Source organism: Pleurodeles waltl, chromosome 9 (genome assembly GCF_031143425.1).
Source record: "Pleurodeles waltl isolate 20211129_DDA chromosome 9, aPleWal1.hap1.20221129, whole genome shotgun sequence".
Lineage (NCBI taxonomy): Eukaryota > Metazoa > Chordata > Amphibia > Caudata > Salamandridae > Pleurodeles > Pleurodeles waltl.
In genome coordinates, this window is record NC_090448.1 from 32,298,325 (window position 1) to 32,317,381 (window position 19,057).

Here is a 19,057-nt window from a genome sequence, read left to right on the forward strand (position 1 = left end):
TTACCAAGCAGTGCAAGGATGAGGATGTTCTGCATTGTGACCCCGGTGGTCTGGTAGCTAGAAGTCATCCACCACCAACCCCCCTGCTGCCTCTATGCCCTCTTAGTTTGGTTCTGCAAGACCATGGGTGCCCAGTTTGAGGGAGAAACCAGCATCTCCTCCACTGGCAATCCATTATATCAGACAAATGGGGTCTTGAGGACCATTTGGAGGTGCTACACTCTCCCTTTAATATCTTTCCCTTCCCCCTATGCCTCCAACCCAAGAATGGATGACTGAGGATAATCTGTCTTTGCTACAAGGGAAGTTACAGCTATTTGCCAAGGGACCTATGGAGAAGGTTAAGATATCAGTAGTAAGCATTGGTTTTTATTCCAGCTACTTCTGATTCCCAAAAAGTACAAAGGTCTTTGCCCTGTGTTAAAAGTTCAAGATGCTCACTTTGGCTCAGTCTTGTCTGCCCTAGACCAGGGAGACTGGTTGGTAGCATTAGACTTGCAGAATGCGTATTTCCACATCCCTATCCTGCCTGTTGTTCAAAGTAGGCCACAAGAACTTTCAGCTCACCGTGCTACCCTTTGGCCTTACCAGTGACCCTCAGTTGTTCACCAAGGTGATGGCGGTGGTCGCAGCTCATCTGCTGAGATTAGGGGCCTCAACTCCAGACTACAGCGGACCTCCTGCATTCGCTGGGCTTCACTATAAGTCCATTCATCGGAGTTGTTCTGGACACACTGCTGTTCTGATGGATACAACTACCTGTGGATTCCTCACCTAATGAATACTCCCATGGCGCCAGCATTCGACGGAAATCTTCTTCCCAGCTTCTGCACGTCGACGAGGACGTCACATTTCCCTACGCGACGCCGTCTGACGTCATGCTGGCAATAAGAGGTCCTCGCCGACGTCAGTTCCCTTTTTTCCGTGCGTTGGAAACGGTTATCTTCGAGGGAGCTACTGTTGCTTTCGAAGTTAGTGTGTTTTTCTGCTGCGTGATTTTTATCTGAGAGTTACTATGTCTCAGAGGAAGTCTGGTTTCAAGCCCTGTCGGGAGTGTGGGGGCAAGATGTCCGTTACGGACCCACACTCGGACTGTTTATGGTGCTTAAGCTCCGACCACGACGTCGCAACATGTGATTCATGCCAGCACATGAATCCCAAGGCCCTAAAAGAGCGAGAGGCTAAACTCTTCATGGCGAAGTCGAAGAGGAAGGAGAAGAAGCATCATAGGAAGTCCTCCTCGCCGAAGACTCATCGGCGTCATCGAGACTCCCGGCGCTGTAGGGATTCACGGCGCCATTCCAGCCAGAGGTCTCGATCCAGGTAGCCTTCGGCTCGGCGTCGTAAGACTTGGGAGGTCAGTCCCACAGTCACTCCACATCCATCGACGCCATTGCCTTCTCCGGCTTCGCCGACTTCACCTGGGCAGACATCTTCAGTAATTGAAGTGACGCAGCCTCAGGTGTTCTCTCCGGCGTCGCAGACGTCGAGGCTGGCGTCGGGGTCGCCTTCGATCCAGGCACCCCAGTATCCGGCTTTTCCTGCCCCTGGAGCCGATAATACCGCATTTTTTAATGCAATGTATACCATCTTTCAGCAGATGGCTCCAGGAGGTGCTCCAACTGGTCCTTCGGGGCCGTTGGCTTTCACCTTAGGTGCTCCGGCGCCGCTACGGCCAGCACCCTTCATGCCCTTTCTCCCCTTAGGGAATGTGGGCTCGGCGCCGGCTCCGGTGTCCGCTCCGGTGGCCCCGGAGGTTTCCATCCCGTCGACTTCGGGGTTTCGACCAGTGACTCCGACAGGACCATCGGAGGCTCCGAGACGCGCCTCTCTGCATCCGGCTCCTACCTCAGCGTCGAAGCTGCCTGTGGCGCCGGACATGGCGTCGGATGGATCCGGCGATCGGCGTCGTTCCTCGAATTCGGCGGATGCCATGTCGACGCCGCGTATTGAAGAGAGGCTACATTCTAGGAGGCGTGCTCTCCGTCTCTTGGAGGAGCAGGAATACCAACGGGTCTTGGAGGAAGGAGAGAGAGAGGATTCTGGCGAGGGTCTTCATGGACTGGATAAAGCTAGTGGGTTGGATACTTCCCCTGAGTGGGACTTGTCATCTCCAGGGGAGTATACTGAGGAGGCAGCCACTTTTCACGCTGTGGTAAGAAAGGCAGCTAACTTTCTTGAATTGCCTTTGCCGGTAGCGGAGGCGAAACAGAATTTGTTGACTGAGATCCTGCATCCGGCCTCTACTGCAGCGGAGCCTCTTTTACCATTCAACAAGGCTTTGCTTGATCCGGTGTTGGAGGTGTGGAAGAAGCCGGTATCTTCCTCGGCAGTTCATAGGGCTGTGGCCAGGAGGTATCGGGCTGCACCATCTGACCCTGGCTTTCTGTCCAGACACCCTACGCCGGAGAGCTTGGTGGTCCAGGCCTCCTGTTCTTCTAGATCTGCGCCTGGATCTTTTCCAACGGTGCCGGGGGATAGAGACTCCAAGAAGTTGGACTCGCAGTCCAAGAAAATATTCTCGTCCTGCAGCATGGCGTTGAAGTCCACCAACGCGTCATGTATCTTGGGGAGGTACATCTATGCTCTTATGGACGAGATAACATCTTCACATACGGAGCTTCCCCAAGGACTTTTGAATATCGTCTCGGATGCCCAGGCTGCTGCAACCCAGGCTATCCAATCTGGGTTGGATACGACTGACTCAGTGGCTAGGGCGATGGGCATGGCTGTGGTTGCATGGAGACAGGCTTGGCTTCGCAACTCAGGGTTCTCTGCGGACGTGCAGTCGACCCTGTTGGACCTCCCGTTTGATGGGGACAAACTTTTTGGAGCCAAAGCAGATTCGGCCTTGGAAAGGTTTAAAGAAAGCAGGGCCACAGCCAAGTCATTAGGGCTGCAAGCCGCTTCTTCTGCCTCCTCCAGGTTTTTTAGGAGGTTTCGTGGATTTGGACGTGGCTCTTCCTCCTCTTCCTTTCGGTGGAGATTCCAGCAACCTGCCTCTTCTCTCACCTTTAGATCATTTAGAGGGAGGGGTAGGGCCCGCACCAGGGGAGCCTCTCAGCAGCACTCTTCCTCGTCCTCTGGAGGGGTGCAGCAGGGGAAGCAGCCTTAGGCTTCCACCAATTCCCACTCACTCCTCTCCTGTAGGGGGAAGGATACTCCATTTTCTTCACAAGTGGGAGGCTATTACATCAGACACTTGGGTTATCAGCATTGTGGGAAAAGGCTACACCCTTCCCTTTCGGGAGTTTCCACCCCCCATCCCGCCCCGCCCATCTTATTGTTCAAAAGAACACCTCCTGTTAGAACAGGAGGTTCAAGTCCTCCTTTTAAAGGGCGCGGTGGAGTTGGTTCCAGAGCAGGAAAGGGGTCGAGGTTGTTACTCGAGGTACTTCCTGATTCCCAAGAAGGATGGTCGGTTGAGGCCAATCCTGGACCTGAGGATCTTGAATTGGTTCCTCAAACAGGAAAAGTTCAAGATGCTGACCCTAGCTCAGGTGCTTTTGGCGTTGAACAATGGAGATTGGATGGTGTCTGTCGACTTGCAGGATGCTTATTTTCATATCCCGATACTCAAGTCGCACAGGAAGTATCTCCGGTTTGTGGTGGGGTCGCAGCACTATCAGTTTGCGGTCCTCCCATTCGGTCTTACTTCAGCACCCAGAGTCTTCACGAAGTTGATGTCGGTGGTTGCGGCAGAGCTCAGAAGGAAGGGGATAGCAGTATTCCCTTACCTAGACGACTGGTTGATCAAAGCCAAGTCCCCGGAGCTTGTGTTGCATCATCTGCAGTCAACAACCCAGTTGTTGTTCGACCTGGGCTTTTCGGTGAACGTGCCCAAATCTCACCTAGAGCCCTCAACGCCTCCTGTTCATAGGGGCAGTACGGGATACAACATTGGATCGAGCTTTTCCTCCGCCTCAGCGGATTCAAGATATTCAGGAGTTGGTTCCAATGTTTCAAAATGGAGTGGTCGTTCCAGTCCTCCAGGTCCTTCGTCTGCTCGGTTTGTTTGCCTCCTGCATACTGTTGGTCACGCATGCTCGCTGGCACATGAGGGCTCTTCAGTGGTGCCTCCGAAGGCAGTGGTCTCAACACAGAGGAGATCTCGAGGGTTCTGTCAAGATCTCCAGAGATGCTGCTGCGGACTTGAAGTGGTGGATTGCGGACGACAATCTTTCCCGAGGAAGGCCGTTCACGCAGTCACCACCAGTGACCACGGTCATAACGGATGCTTCCACTCTAGGGTGGGGAGCTCATCTGGGGGATCTGGAGATCAAAAGGCTTTGGTCTCCAGAGGAACAGATTTTTCATATCAATCTGTTGGAGTTGCGGGCTGTACGTCTGGCTCTCAAGGCTTTCCTCCCTTCCCTTTGCGGTCAGTCGGTTCAGGTCCTGACGGACAATACTACCGCGATGTGGTATATAAACAAACAGGGAGGAGTGGGTTCGTACCTTCTCTGCAGAGAAGCTCTTCGACTATGGTCCTGGGCAAAGGACCATCAGATTTGCTTGGTAGCAAATCATCTGGCCGGAGTCTTGAATGTACGTGCGGACAATCTGTCGCCATTTCTCGGCCGACCACGAGTGGCGTCTCCATCCAGATCAAGTCCGTCTAATCTTCCAGATGTGGGGGGTTCCTCGGATAGATCTGTTTGCCACCCGAGAGAACACGCACTGTCCGTTATACTGCAGTCTCCAGTATCCGGTGCAGGGGGCTTTGGGGGACGCGTTTCAGAGAACCTGGTGCGACCAGTTACTTTACGCGTTCCCCCCCCATTCCCTTAATTCCTCGAGTATTGAGGAAAATTCGCCAAGACCGGGCCCAAGTAAACTTAATAGCTCCGGATTGGCCAAGGAGGGTGTGGTATTCCGACCTTCTCCAACTCTCACTGTGCCCTCCGCTCCGTCTCCCTCTCAGGGCAGACCACCTCTCGCAGTCGCAGGGGCAGGTTTTACACCCCAACCTCCAGAGCCTGCACCTTCATGCCTGGAGATTGAACGGGGCAACCTGAGTTCCTTTTCTCTCCCACCTGATGTAGTGGATGTTATCTTAGCGGCCAGGCGACACTCCACTAAAACTATCTACGCTAATAGGTGGTCCAAATTTGTGGTATGGTGTGGAGAGGAGCAGATTGATCCCTTAACGTGCTCATTTGTCGGACATTTTATCTTTTGCTTTGTCTCTAGCGCAGAAAGGTTGTGCAGTGGCTACGATTAAGGGTTACTTGTCTGCCTTGTCAGCCTTCATTTGTCTTCCAGACCAACCATCGTTATTTAAATCCCCTATAGTTCTTAGATTCTTGAAGGGCCTTATGAATAAATACCCTCCAAAACCTTTCGTTATGCCTCACTGGGATTTGTCCTTGGTCCTGACTTTCCTCATGGGGTCCCCTTTTGAGCCTATGCATTCTTGCCCCTTAAGGTTCTTAGTTATTAAAACAGTTTTCCTGGTGGCCATAACATCTGCAAGGAGAGTGAGTGAGTTGCAGGCTTTATCGGTAAAACCCCCTTATACAACTTTTTATGGGGATAAGGTGGTGTTGAGGACCAAGGCTGCTTTCCTTCCGAAGGTTGTTTCACCCTTCCATTTGGCCCAGACAATTACTCTGTCCACGTTCTATCCTCCGCCTCATCCTTCAAAAGAAGAGGAGAGACTTCATCGCTTGGACCCAAAGAGGGCGTTAAGCTTCTTCATTTACAGAACGAAGGATTTCAGGCTGGATGATCAGCTTTTCATCGGATACGTGGGCAAGAGGAGAGGAAATGCAGTCCACAAGAGAACACTCTCCAGGTGGGTTGTTCTTTGCATTAAAATTTGTTACTCTTTTTAGCAAAGAAGGATCCTCCTGATGGAATTAGAGCTCATTCCACCAGGGCTAAGTCGGCCACTTCGGCCTTGGCTAGGGGTGTTCCTGTGGTCGACATCTGCAAGGCCGCAACTTGGTCGTCCCTTCACACTTTTGCGAAGCATTACTGCTTGGACTCTGAGGTCAGAAGGGACGGACATTTTGCACGGTCAGTGCTGCAGGATTTCTTGGTTTGACCATACAGGCACCCACCACCGGGCGTGGTACTGCTTTGGGACTCTATTCATTAGGTCAGGAATCCACAGGTAGTTGTATCCATCAGAAGAACGAGTTACTTACCTTCAGTAACGACTTTTCTGGTGGATACATTAGCTACCTGTGGATTCCTCACGGTCCCACCCGCCTCCCCGTTGCCTTTTTGGTCTCACCAAGTAATCCTTGAGTGTGCTCCTCTTGGTCTTGAGGACTGCAATAGATTATGTATATATGGATATTTGTGTATATATATATCTATTTATTTGTGTATATACTTGTTTAGTGTATATATGTATTGGTTTAAAAAAAAAAAAAGAGAGGTTTTATTAAATCTATAGCCATTTTCTTGCAATGATGTGTAGTTTACAATGTTATGAGATGTTGTCTTTATCTTTCATTGCATTGGATTATTGTTCTCAGGCACGTAAAAAAGACATCGGCACGTCGGCGAGGACCTCTTATTGCCAGCATGACGTCAGACGGCATCGCGTGGGCAAATGTGACGTCCTCGTCGACGTGCAGAAGCTGGGAAGAAGATTTCCGTTGAATGCTGGCGCCATGGGAGTATTCATTAGGTGAGGAATCCACAGGTAGCTAATGTATCCACCAGAAAAGTCGTTACCGAAGGTAAGTAACTCGTTCTTTCGGCCTATTCATCCTGAGTAGCATGTCTGGGATATCCAGACTATGATACCGATGTTTCAGCCTCTATCCTGGGTTTCGGCGAAAGAGACTGACAGGCTGCTGGGACTCATGGCCTTCTGCATCCTGCTAGTGACGCATGCCAGATGGCATATGTGGGCTCTGCAGTGGGACCTGAAGTCCCAGTGGGCAGTGTCAGGGGAATCTTTCAGACATTGTCCAGATCTCAAAGTGAACTGCAAAGGACCTGCAGTGAGGACTAACGAACCACGATTGGGTCATCGGCAGACCCCTCTCCCTTCCCCAACCATATCTCACAGTGACAAATGTGTCACTCCTGGGATGGGGGAGCTACCTTGGAGAAGTGGAGATTAGAGGACTCTGGTCTCTTTGGAATCTGGACTCCACATTAACTTGCTGGCGCTTCATGCAATCTGACAGCATTGAAAGCCTTTCTACCCTCCATTAAGGGAAGGTGAGTGAGGTCTTCACGGAAAACACCACTGCCATGTGGTACTGCAACAAACCGGGCGAGGTGGGTCTTGGACCCTATGTTAGGAGGCTCTGCGCCTTTGGACATGGCTGGAAAAGCAGGGTGTAAGGAAATGCCTCCTTGGCATGGTTGCCCCCTGACTTTTTGCCTTTGCTGATGCTATGTTTACAATTGAAAGTGTGCTGAGGCCTGCTAACCAGGCCCCAGCACCAGTGTTCTTTCCCTAACCTGTACTTTTGTATCCACAATTGGCAGACCCTGGCATCCAGATAAGTCCCTTGTAACTGGTACTTCTAGTACCAAGGGCCCTGATGCCAAGGAAGGTCTCTGAGGGCTGCAGCATGTCTTATGCCACCCTGGAGACCTCTCACTCAGCACAGACACACTGCTTGCCAGCTTGTGTGTGCTAGTGAGGACAAAACGAGTAAGTCGACATGGCACTCCCCTCAGGGTGCCATGCCAGCCTCTCACTGCCTATGCAGTATAGGTAAGCCACCCCTCTAGCAGGCCTTACAGCCCTAAGGCAGGGTGCACTATACCATAGGTGAGGGTACCAGTGCATGAGCATGGTACCCCTACAGTGTCTAAACAAAACCTTAGACATTGTAAGTGCAGGGTAGCCATAAGAGTATATGGTCTGGGAGTCTGTCAAACACGAACTCCACAGCACCATAATGGCTACACTGAAAACTGGGAAGTTTGGTATCCAACTTCTCAGCACAATAAATGCACACTGATGCCAGTGTACATTTTATTATAAAATACACCCCAGAGGGCACCTTAGAGGTGCCCCCTGAAACTTAACCGACTATCTGTGTAGGCTGACTAGTTTTAGCAGCCTGCCACAAACCGAGACATGTTGCTGGCCCCATGGGGAGAGTGCCTTTGTCACTCTGAGGCCAGTAACAAAGCCTGCACTGGGTGGAGATGCTAACACCTCCCCCAGGCAGGAATTGTCACACCTGGCGGTGAGCCTCAAAGGCTCACCTCCTTTGTGCCAACCCAGCAGGACACTCCAGCTAGTGGAGTTGCCCGCCCCCTCCGGCCAGGCCCCACTTTTGGCGGCAAGGCCGGAGAAAATAATGAGAAAAACAAGGAGGAGTCACTGGCCAGTCAGGACAGCCCCTAAGGTGTCCTGAGCTGAAGTGACTCTAACTTTTAGAAATCCTCCATCTTGCAGATGGTGGATTCCCCCAATAGGGTTAGGATTGTGACCCCCTCCCCTTGGGAGGAGGCACAAAGAGGGTGTACCCACCCTCCGGGCTAGTAGCCATTGGCTACTAACCCCCCAGACCTAAACACGCCCTTAAATTTAGTATTTAAGGGCTACCCTGAACCCTAGAAAATTAGATTCCTGCAACTACAAGAAGAAGGACTGCCTAGCTGAAAACCCCTGCAGCGGAAGACCAGAAGACGACAACTGCCTTGGCTCCAGAAACTCACCGGCCTGTCTCCTGCCTTCCAAAGATCCTGCTCCAGCGACGCCTTCCAAAGGGACCAGCGACCTCGACATCCTCTGAGGACTGCCCCTGCTTCGAAAAGACAAGAAACTCCCGAGGACAGCGGACCTGCTCCAAGAAAAGCTGCAACTTTGTTTCCAGCAGCTTTAAAGACCCCTGCAAGCTCCCCGCAAGAAGCGTGAGACTTGCAACACTGCACCCGGCGACCCCGACTCGGCTGGTGGCGATCCAACACCTCAGGAGGGACCCCAGGACTACTCTAAGACTGTGAGTACAAAAACCTGTCCCCCCTGAGCCCCCACAGCGCCGCCTGCAGAGGGAATCCCGAGGCTTCCCCTGACCGCGACTCTTTGAATCCAAAGTCCCGACACCTGGGAGAGACCCTGCACCTGCAGCCCCCAGGACCTGAAGGACCGGACTTTCACTGGAGGAGTGACCCCCAGGAGTCCCTCTCCCTTGCCCAAGTGGAGGTTTCCCCGAGGAACCCCCCCCCTTGCCTGCCTGCAGCGCTGAAGAGATCCCGAGATCTCTCATAGACTAACATTGCGAACCCGACGCTTGTTTCTACACTGCACCCGGCCGCCCCCGCGCCGCTGAGGGTGAAATTTCTGTGTGGGCTTGTGTCCCCCCCGGTGCCCTACAAAACCCCCCTGGTCTGCCCTCCGAAGACGCGGGTACTTACCTGCAAGCAGACCGGAACCGGGGCACCCCCTTCTCTCCATTCTAGCCTATGTGTTTTGGGCACCACTTTGAACTCTGCACCTGACCGGCCCTGAGCTGCTGGTGTGGTGACTTTGGGGTTGCTCTGAACCCCCAACGGTGGGCTACCTTGGACCAAGAACTGAGCCCTGTAAGTGTCTTACTTACCTGGTTAACCTAACAAATACTTACCTCCCCTAGGAACTGTGAAAATTGCACTAAGTGTCCACTTTTAAAACAGCTATTTGTGAATAACTTGAAAAGTATACATGCAATTTTGATGATTTGAAGTTCCTAAAGTACTTACCTGCAATACCTTTCGAATGAAATATTACATGTAGAATTTGAACCTGTGGTTCTTAAAATAAACTAAGAAAATATATTTTTCTATACAAAAACCTATTGGCTGGATTTGTCTCCGAGTGTGTGTACCTCATTTATTGTCTATGTGTATGTACAACAAATGCTTAACACTACTCCTTGGATAAGCCTACTGCTCGACCACACTACCACAAAATAGAGCATTAGTATTATCTCTTTTTACCACTATTTTACCTCTAAGGGGAACCCTTGGACTCTGTGCATGCTATTCCTTACTTTGAAATAGCACATACAGAGCCAACTTCCTACACAGGGCAAATCCCTGGTGATTCAAACCTGGCAGGTTCCCTGCACACTAGAGCGGACAAACTCAGCTGTTGATGCTAGCAGATCACAAATGGCATCTCCACCCGGAGGTAGCGGAAGGTCTCTTTCAGCAGTGGGGAGAGCTGCGATTCAGTCTGTTCACCTCAGCAGAGAATGCACAGTGTCAGCAGTATTGCACATTTGTGTTTCCAGGTAGGTATTGCTTGGGGATGTGTTTTGTCTTGAGTGGACTTTAGGTTTTCTGTAATCTTTCCGCCCATACCACTTCGGCCCAGAGTTCTCAAGAAGATCAGGGAAAACAGAGCCAATGTAATCCTTGTGGCTCCGGACTTGGCACAAAGAATCTGGTATCTGAAGTTTCTGAAAATTAGCATTTATCCTCCCGATCAGGCTGCCCCTACGGGAGGATCTTCTGTTGCAGCAGTAGGTGAGGGTCCTCCATCCAAACCTGTCAACTCTGCCTCCGCGGAGATTGAGTAGCAGCAATTGATACCTTTTTAACTTCCTCCCGAAGTCTGTAAGGCTAGCTTAGCAGCCTGATAGCCCTCCAACAAAATAGGATACGCCTGCTGTTGATAATTTGTCAAATATTGTACATTAAAGTCTATCAACCCTCTTTCTGATATTCTTCTCCAGGGCTGTGCTCTGGACATTCTTAAGGGTTAACCCTCTGCTCTGTCGACTTCCTGACCAACCATCTTTAAGTCCCCTATTGTAAATAAGTTTCTGAAAGGGCATGTTCATTTGTTTCCTCCTTTGCGCTTCATCATTCCTCAGTGGAGCCTGAACCTGGTTCTCGTGTACCTGGTGTGCACCCATAGAGCCGCTGCACAATTGTCCCCTCTGCCTGCTTACCATCAAGGCAGCCTTTCTGGTGGCAATAACATCTGTTTGGAGGGTGAGTGAGCTGCAGGTTTTATCATCCAAGCATTCATATCTCACTGTGTTCCCAGACAAAGTGGTGCTTCGCTCTAGGGAACCTTTCCTCCTGAAGTGGTGACCCCATTCCATTTGGGACAGTGTCTCCTTGCCCACTTTTTCTGCTCTTCCTCATCCCACTACATCACCGTCTGGACCCAAAAAGGATGATGTTGTTCTACCTTGACCGCACATAAGAGTTTCGGGTGGACAACCAACTCTTTGTGGGCTATATAGGAGCTAAAAATGTTGGGCAGTACAGAAACCAGCCTTTTTGACCTGGGTTTAGCTCTTTGTATCAAGATATGCTAAGCCCTGCCTTAAAAGCAGCCTGCAGATGGCTTACGGGTCCATTCCACCAGGGGAAAAGCTGCGACCACAGCATTACCACGCAGAGTTGTAGGCCTGGACATCTGCCAGGCAGCAATGTGGGCATTCCTGCACACGTTTCCCAAACACTACTACCTGGACAGTCTGGTCTGCAGGGACGGGCATTTCACCTGTTCAGTCCTACAGGCCTTCTTAGTATAGAAAGTTTGTCCGCAGCCCACAACTAGGAGGGTATGGCTTGGGTATTTATTCAGAGGTAAGGAATCTGCAGTTAAAAATCTCTATCAGATTAACAAATTACTTAACTTTGGTACTGCATTATCTGGTAGAGACAATATCTAGCTGCAGATTACTTACAGACCCACCCACTCGTCCCTGTTCTGTGGACAGATTTCTAGTGGTAGGGTTGCCCCCCTTTTAGGGCCCTAGTTTGGACACACATTCCTCAGTTCCCTTGACGGCTCTGCGCTGCTGGTGCGGAAAGCAGTGAAAAGTAACTGACGTCCACACGCCTGGGTAGCCCCTGTATAGGTGACTGCTGTAGGAATCTGGTCTGGTGTGTGGTGAGCCCCTGTGGTGTTATCACCTTATACCAGGTCCAGGGAGCCCCTATTAGTAAAGTGTAGGCAGAGTCTAGAAAACCAGGGCTCTGTAGAGGTAGCTGTGGATGAGGAGCCAAGAGTTATCTAGGAGACCTGCAAAGCTTATGCAATACCACTGTAGTCACACAGCACCTACACACATTGAAGAACCACAAAGTGTTACTAAAATAAAGGTACTTTATTATAGTAACACAAATACTGAATATGCAATCCTCCAACTGGAGGCAAGTAAACACTCTATTATATACACCTTAGCAACCAGTAAATAGCATAGAAAGCAATAGGCATTGGTAAAAGCAAATAGTGAGGGCCCTAGGGGAGGGCCAAACCATATACTAAAAAAGTGGAAAGTGAAAGGCAGTCCCCCACCCAAGAGAGTGGAATCAGTAGAGGGGAGCTGGAGGAACTAGGAACCCCAAGAAGTGAGTACCAGCGTGACCCCAGCGCCCAGGAGAGGTAAGTACCTGGTTTTCCCCAATTCCAAAAGGAGGACTTTAGAAAAGGATGGTGCAAGACCCAACCAAGACTGGAAGAACCCAAAGATGGATCCTGACAAAAGAGGACCTGCAAAGGAAGGGAATCAAGTCCAGTTTGAGATGGAGTGTCTTGTGGTGGCAGGAGTCACTATCCACCCTTCTGTGGATGCAGGACCAGGTCGACGGTGTATGAAGGTCAGCAGTGCAGCACAGGATCGAAGAGGAGCCCTAGAAGTGATGCAAGTGATGTGTCACGTCGGCAATCGAGATGCAGTCAGTGGTGCTGGAAAACCACCAACAAGCCTTGCCAAATACAAGTCGGAGAGGAAACTTTGAAAGGCTGAAGAGCACCAGCAAGGTCCTGGGGACTCGACCCAAGGAGGGGAAGATCGGGGTGACCCTCAGCAGCTGGGAGAGTCACAAGAAGAGGAGGCAGCCCCCACAGGCAACCCACTGTCAGCAGGCACAGGAGTCAGTGAGGGCCACTCCCCACACCTGGAGGAGTGTCCCAGGTCGCTGGATCAGCAGGAAGGAGACTATGCTTTACAGGAAGTGCTGGGGGCCGGGGCTACATGGAGCCTAAAGATCCCTTGGAGGTGGAATAAGCAAGCCTTGGTAGCTGCAAGAGTCGGGATGCACAGGGGTACTGTCCTGCAAGGAGAGGAAAGGGCTTACATTCTCCCAAGTTGGACAAGTGGTAGAGCAGACTAAGGGGACTACTCCAGACCACCACCTGTGATGCAGGATCCACGAAGCTCTGGAGGAGAGAAGATCTATGCAGCCGGTTGTTGCAGTTGGTGCCTGCGGATGCAGGGGAGTGACTCCCCCACTCCAAGGGAGATTCCTTCTTACCCTTTGTGCAGGCTGAAGACTCGTCATCCTCAGAGGATGCATAGCCGGGGAAATATTGCAGTTGCTGGATGGAGCCGGAGAAACAATGTTGCAGAGCGGAGTCATCGCCATAGTTACAGATTGTCGGTTCCTGGAGGTCCAGTTGCAGTCCCAGTGGTCAGAAGATAAAGTAAACCATGCAGAGGAGTCCTGCTGGAATCTTGCACGTTGAATCTGAGGACCCACCCAAGAGGGAGATGCTAAATAGCCCAGGGAGTGGGATTGGTCACCTAGCAAGGTGACCACCTATCAGGATGGGACTGATGTCACCTACCTGACCAGTCAGATGCTCCCAGGGCCTCTGCTCACCTTGGATTCAAGATGGCAGAATCAAGTGGCCACCTGGTGGCGCTCTGGGCACCACCCCTAGGGTGGAGATAGACAGGGTAGGGTCCCTGAACTGGTGCAAACCTGTTTATGCAAGGAGGGCACCAAATGTACCTTTCAAAGAATCATGGGTGTCAGTTCACCAAAATGCCAGAGGTAGCGAAAGTGACATCACGCTCCATTTTATCTTCACTTTTGTTGACACACATACACAAATTCACACTTGCACACTCTCACATAAACATTCACTTAGCCCAGCTGCCATGGTACGGTATATTTAAATTTTTTATTACAGTAATAGTGAATAATATTTTATTTCTCACTGTAATAAAAAGATTAACAGAAAGCGAACCCCCAACTGGCATCCACAAGGACGAGCTGCCACTGTGTTCATAGCACTGAATTTGTGAATTCTGAAGCGAAGGGTCGCAAAGGGCAAGCCCTAAATGGTGTCCATGAAAAGCATACCCTTGTCTTGGGGAGGCTACCTCTCCCAAGCCATGTAACACCTATTTGCAAGGGAGGGGGTGTTGCCTCCCTCTCCCACAGGAAATCCTTTGTTCTGCCTGAGCTGGTCAAGCAGCATGAGGGCAGAAACCTGTCTGAGGAGTAGCAGAAGCACAGACTGCCTGGAAAAACTCAGATCACTGGTAGGAGCAATGCTGGGGGTCCTCTGAGGAGCCTCCAGAGTACATGGAATCATACAACCAATAGTGGCAACAGTATTATGGTATGATTCTGACATGTTTGATATCAAACATGCCCAGGTTCGGAGTTACCATTATGTAGCTGGTTTCCTGGTGCCAGGGGCTCACCTAAATTTAGGGATGTTGGGGGAGGGGGGGTGTAAGGGTAGTAGCCAATGGGCTACTCACCCCTGGGTCACTAGGCCCCCTATAGGACCACTTCCTGTGGGAAATGGGCATAACCCTGTCCCAGAGATCCTAGTTCTGCCATCACAAAGATGGCAGACTTTAAAATTTCGCGTCCACATCAGGCAGCTCATCTTAGGGATGGAAATGACCCAAGGGTGGACACTTCTTTCTGACTACTAACTTTCCCACCTGTCCAGGTGCTAGATGGGCCCTAGGGGAGGGGGAGTCAGCATTATGTGGCCAGTACACAGGTAAAATGCCTTCCCTGCACGTACAAAGTCCAGTGTAATGGAGCGGAGTTCATAGGGGCACCTCTGCTCATGCAGGGGTGCCCTCACACCCAGGTACCTGCGCTCTGACCTCTGGGCTAGGAGGGCCTACAATAAGGGTGACTTAGTGACCTGATGCAGCGACCTGTAGTGAAAGGATGCATGCACCTTTTCACGCAGGCTGCAATGTCAGGCCTGCAGACATTTTGCATGGGCTCCCATGGGTGGCATAATAAATGCTGCAGTCCATTGGAAGCCACTGGTGTACCTATGTACCGTATACTAGGGACTTGTATGAGGGCACCTGCATGCCAATTGTTGGGTGTGCAGTAGTCCTAAGCATCCAAATTTAGAAGGAGAGAGCACATTCACTGGGGTCCTGATTAGCAAGTGGGGTAACCATGCCAAAAAGAGTACTTTCCTACAACTGTGATGTCCCTTCTGGCAACCAATGACATGCACTGAACGAAGCCACCCGATGGTGTGGAGGGGTACTGCTCATCCAAACATTTCCGGATCCTGTATGACGCATGGGGAATTCAAAGGTAAGGAATCTGTAGCTAGATATTGTCTTTACCAGCTAATGCATTACCAAAGGTAAGTAACTTGTTCGATTTGACGAGCACTGTGCCAGATGTGGTTCGGCAAGTGCATATTTTATAGATTTGGTATGGTACTTGCCACTGACCTATAATTTTTGGATGGGGATGCTGAAAACATACATAGTGTGGGCTTTGTTGTACCTCAGTCCTCGGAGGTAGCCAAGCTTGAAGAATTCAGTCTATCAAACTGCATCTTCATTGCACTGTCAGTGGTATTGGCAGAGAGGTCTTGAAGCTTGAAGTTGCAGACCCTCACCTAAAACTGAATAGCTGTGTGACATCTCATACTGTAGGGAACAGCTAGATGTATATTGGGACTTTGTGCCCCCCTAAATGGAGACCAAAAGGCAAATGAGCTCCACTCGTCATACTTGTTAAGTCCTTATGTAAAAAAAAGTCACATAGTGGATGGACAGTTCATAACCATACTCATGATATTGGCGCAACTGCGTATGCAAGCTTTGAGCCAGCACGGGGTGAACCTGCACTCAGATATATATATTGATCTTGTGCTGTAAATTAAAGCTATACTTAATGTTTTAGACCAAGCTGTTAACATCAAATGCGTACCATGCAGCCATGTAGAGGCATGGTGTAAGACGTACACAGGTTAGTTTGGAAATTAAATTGTGATCCATGTGCACTCATTTAGTGGCTAGGATGTCTGATGTTCTACGTGTTGTGTTGCTTGTACTGATGTAATCTGTGCTATTAAACTCAATAAGAATGCACTAAGGGAAGGTGATGATTCTGATCCTTATTCAGGTAATTGTTTTTGATAAGTTTTAGCGAATGCGGTTTGAGATGAGACATTGAAGTGAGGCCTGGAGCTGGTGTATTTTGGACATTGGCAGTACATATTAGTGCTTTAAAAAAGAAAAAAAGGCTTTGTCAGGATTTATGGGAGCTACCTTTGGTTAAGCTGCAGCCTTTATTCATTTCCTGCAATCTGATTCGATGTTTCATGCCGTTTGTCCATAGTGTGTATCTGTAAGTCATCTTCCACCCAGCTCCATTGCCCTGGATTTTCTGTGCCAGAGTATTGATTACAAATATATCTTGCAACAAAAATACTACACCAGAACCCACTGTGTGCAGAAAACACAACATATTTGACCAAATACTACATCCCCAGCATTTGAGAAACCAATATTGGAAGGATCACAGGTTTAGTTGTGCTTTTTTTAAATGATATGTATAGCAGAAGGAGGGATTGTCTTCAAAGTCGAATTAAAACAAAAATGGTGTCAAAACGGCCCTCTTCATTGAAGGGGAAGCAACAATATAAAAATCTATAGGATTGAGCTGCTGCTGAACAGCTCAGTGGAAGTGAGCTTACCAGGCAGCTAAAAAGGTTTTATCCCGTTATTAGGGCACATCTATTATTTAAATGCGGATTGAAGCTCCGCACTCAGACCTGGTTGAAACTCGGAAGGGGTTTCGGAGGAGCAAAGCTGCTGCGCGCTCTGGGAGCAGGAACGCTGCTGTAGGCACTGCCTGTCTGGCGCTACATATAGTTCCACTGAGCCCATGCTTCATCTGTAAGCACAGCTGCATGTTCCATGATCTGAGCTAAAAAAACACTAGAGGTCTGAGGTTTACTTAAAGGGCTGCTTATACCCTCTCTGTGGGGAAACATAAAAGAGCATGTGCCTTTGCGGTATCCAGCTGCTGCCAGCAACTCAGTGCCCGTCTCTGAGAGCGAGCAGTGATCTACTTTGTTGTGGATCGAGGGGCACTCCGAGTGTAGCATCAGCCCAGCATACTCATGTGCCTGGTGGTATATCAGAGCGCATTCCTTGGATATGGAGAGGGCGGTTATCAGGTGAAAGGCACAATTTGACAGAAGTCGAAAGGATGGATTGGCACAGCTGGCTCTGTATCTCCTCATGTATCTCTGCACATTTCATGTTATTCATTGGTACTCTTAAGACTAAAGGTCTTGTCAGTGATAACCCCATCCATGGTCCTGGAGAGAACCTGCTTCTCTCTCAAAGTACAGGATAGCAGCTTTATTTTACAAAACAACTTACTTGGAAACAACAATTGATCACTTTGGCCTTTGCTTCATCGTAATCTGTGAATGCAACATTATTATTATTTTGTAAATAATTAGGCACCATCCAATTGATTTATTGATACAGATCTGCCCATCAAAGGTCCTATTGTGCCCAGCCTTTGTGTCCGAGCTGTGGGTCTACAAAGGAAATCAAGTGTTCGCTGTTTAAAAACATAAAACGAGTTCTCATCAAAGGTTCTGAACTTCACTCCAGCCAGGCCTCTTATACAGCCAAGCAATGTCTAAAAAGCATAGACAATATATTGACCCTAAACCCAGTGCTGCATGTGTAATCAGTCTAATTCTCAAGTTCTTAATCTGGCCTTGCTCTAGGAAATGTTGAATTTGTCTAGTTCCATTTTGTTATCTTTATTGTTAATAAAACCAATCAAATTTACAATAGAACCCGTTCAGGACAGCAATAAGACATCAACTGAAGTAAAAGTACCAAGTCTCATTCCTTAAATATCACATGCTTTTCACATTTGCAGCACGTTAATTTGCAGCAAGTAGAAATCACTGTTCTTAGTGTGGAACGTTTTTCTGAATTGAAGTAAAATGGTATTTTTTCATTAGGAAAATATTAACCCAAAACCACTATAAATCTTGACCGAAATGAAAAATAACTCATAAGAAACAATTTGGAAACTTTTTTGTTGTAGCTAATGGCATATTTTTAATTTCTTGTTTGCAGGTATGAGAAAAGACTATTTTGAATCCTACTCTGAGAAGCCCAATCATCTCTGAACTGCCTGGGATTCTGATATGTCAGTGGTCTCTCGCCTTCGGTTCACACATTATCCAAGTCGACATACAGTGGAGGAAATGTTTTTGTTCTTGCCTTTGATTTTTCTTTCGAACCACAGGCCATTACAGAACTCCTTGAATAGTCCAAATTCAGAACTGCTGCTTATCTATAGTCATTTCAGTGAATCAGGTCATTGCTAAAATGAAACTTGAAGTGTGAACTTGCTTTTGGAGTAAAATATTGAAAACCAACTTATGCTCATGTTAGTCAGATTTCTTGAAGTATGACGCTTGTGCTGAAAATTGCTGACACTATCAAACTTCATGGTGCAAATGTTCTTTAAATAGACATTGGAAAAATGATTTTTTGACTTATGACCTTTGAATAAACCAAAACCTTGTATGCTATGTTTCTGGGATAGTATCGGCTCAGCCAGTGCTGCGTCACACACCCACAATGCACCCATTTGGCCTGGTATGCCACCAGCAATAACCAAACTACAGGCACAGCGGTTTCTTGGACAAGTTGTTTAACTGTTTTTGAAAACTCCTCTTGTACACAGGTGCTTGTTAGACCCTGTTTGGGGCCCAAGCAGTGGTGGTTGTGGTTCCTCCAGATGTCCATCCAATTATAGCTCAGCAAGCTGGGCCAAGTAAACCCCTTCCACAGTTGATGATCAGGGTAGCAAGGGCAAGCAGCCATAAACTTCTCACACAATGTTAGGGCTGGTTGGCGTTTGGAGGTTTCAGGGGCTTGGGTTATGGTGTTGAGGGGGTTAGCATGGCCTTGCTTGAGCTCAGCACGAGTCAATCAGCATACTCATTAATATTAATGTCCATCCCAGTTCTGGTCTTTAAACCAAAGTACTTTAATCACAATTATGGTGAATACTACTCACTTCAAGGAATTTACAGGTCATTGATCCTGTGCGCTATCCCTTGTAACTAACA

General features: G+C 49.0%; 1 protein-coding gene across 1 annotated transcript in view; it reads left to right on the forward strand.

The window, feature by feature from the left end:
- IMPDH2 (inosine monophosphate dehydrogenase 2) overlaps nt 1-18,358 on the forward strand; it is a 357,093-nt gene extending 338,735 nt beyond the window's left edge. Inside the window, exon 14 of the mRNA XM_069206199.1 lies at nt 18,054-18,358. Within this exon, the coding sequence (XP_069062300.1) occupies nt 18,054-18,075 (22 nt within the window). The 3' untranslated portion in view covers nt 18,076-18,358. The remainder of the gene's footprint in view (nt 1-18,053) is intronic.
- The last annotated feature ends 699 nt before the right edge of the window (nt 18,359-19,057 follow it).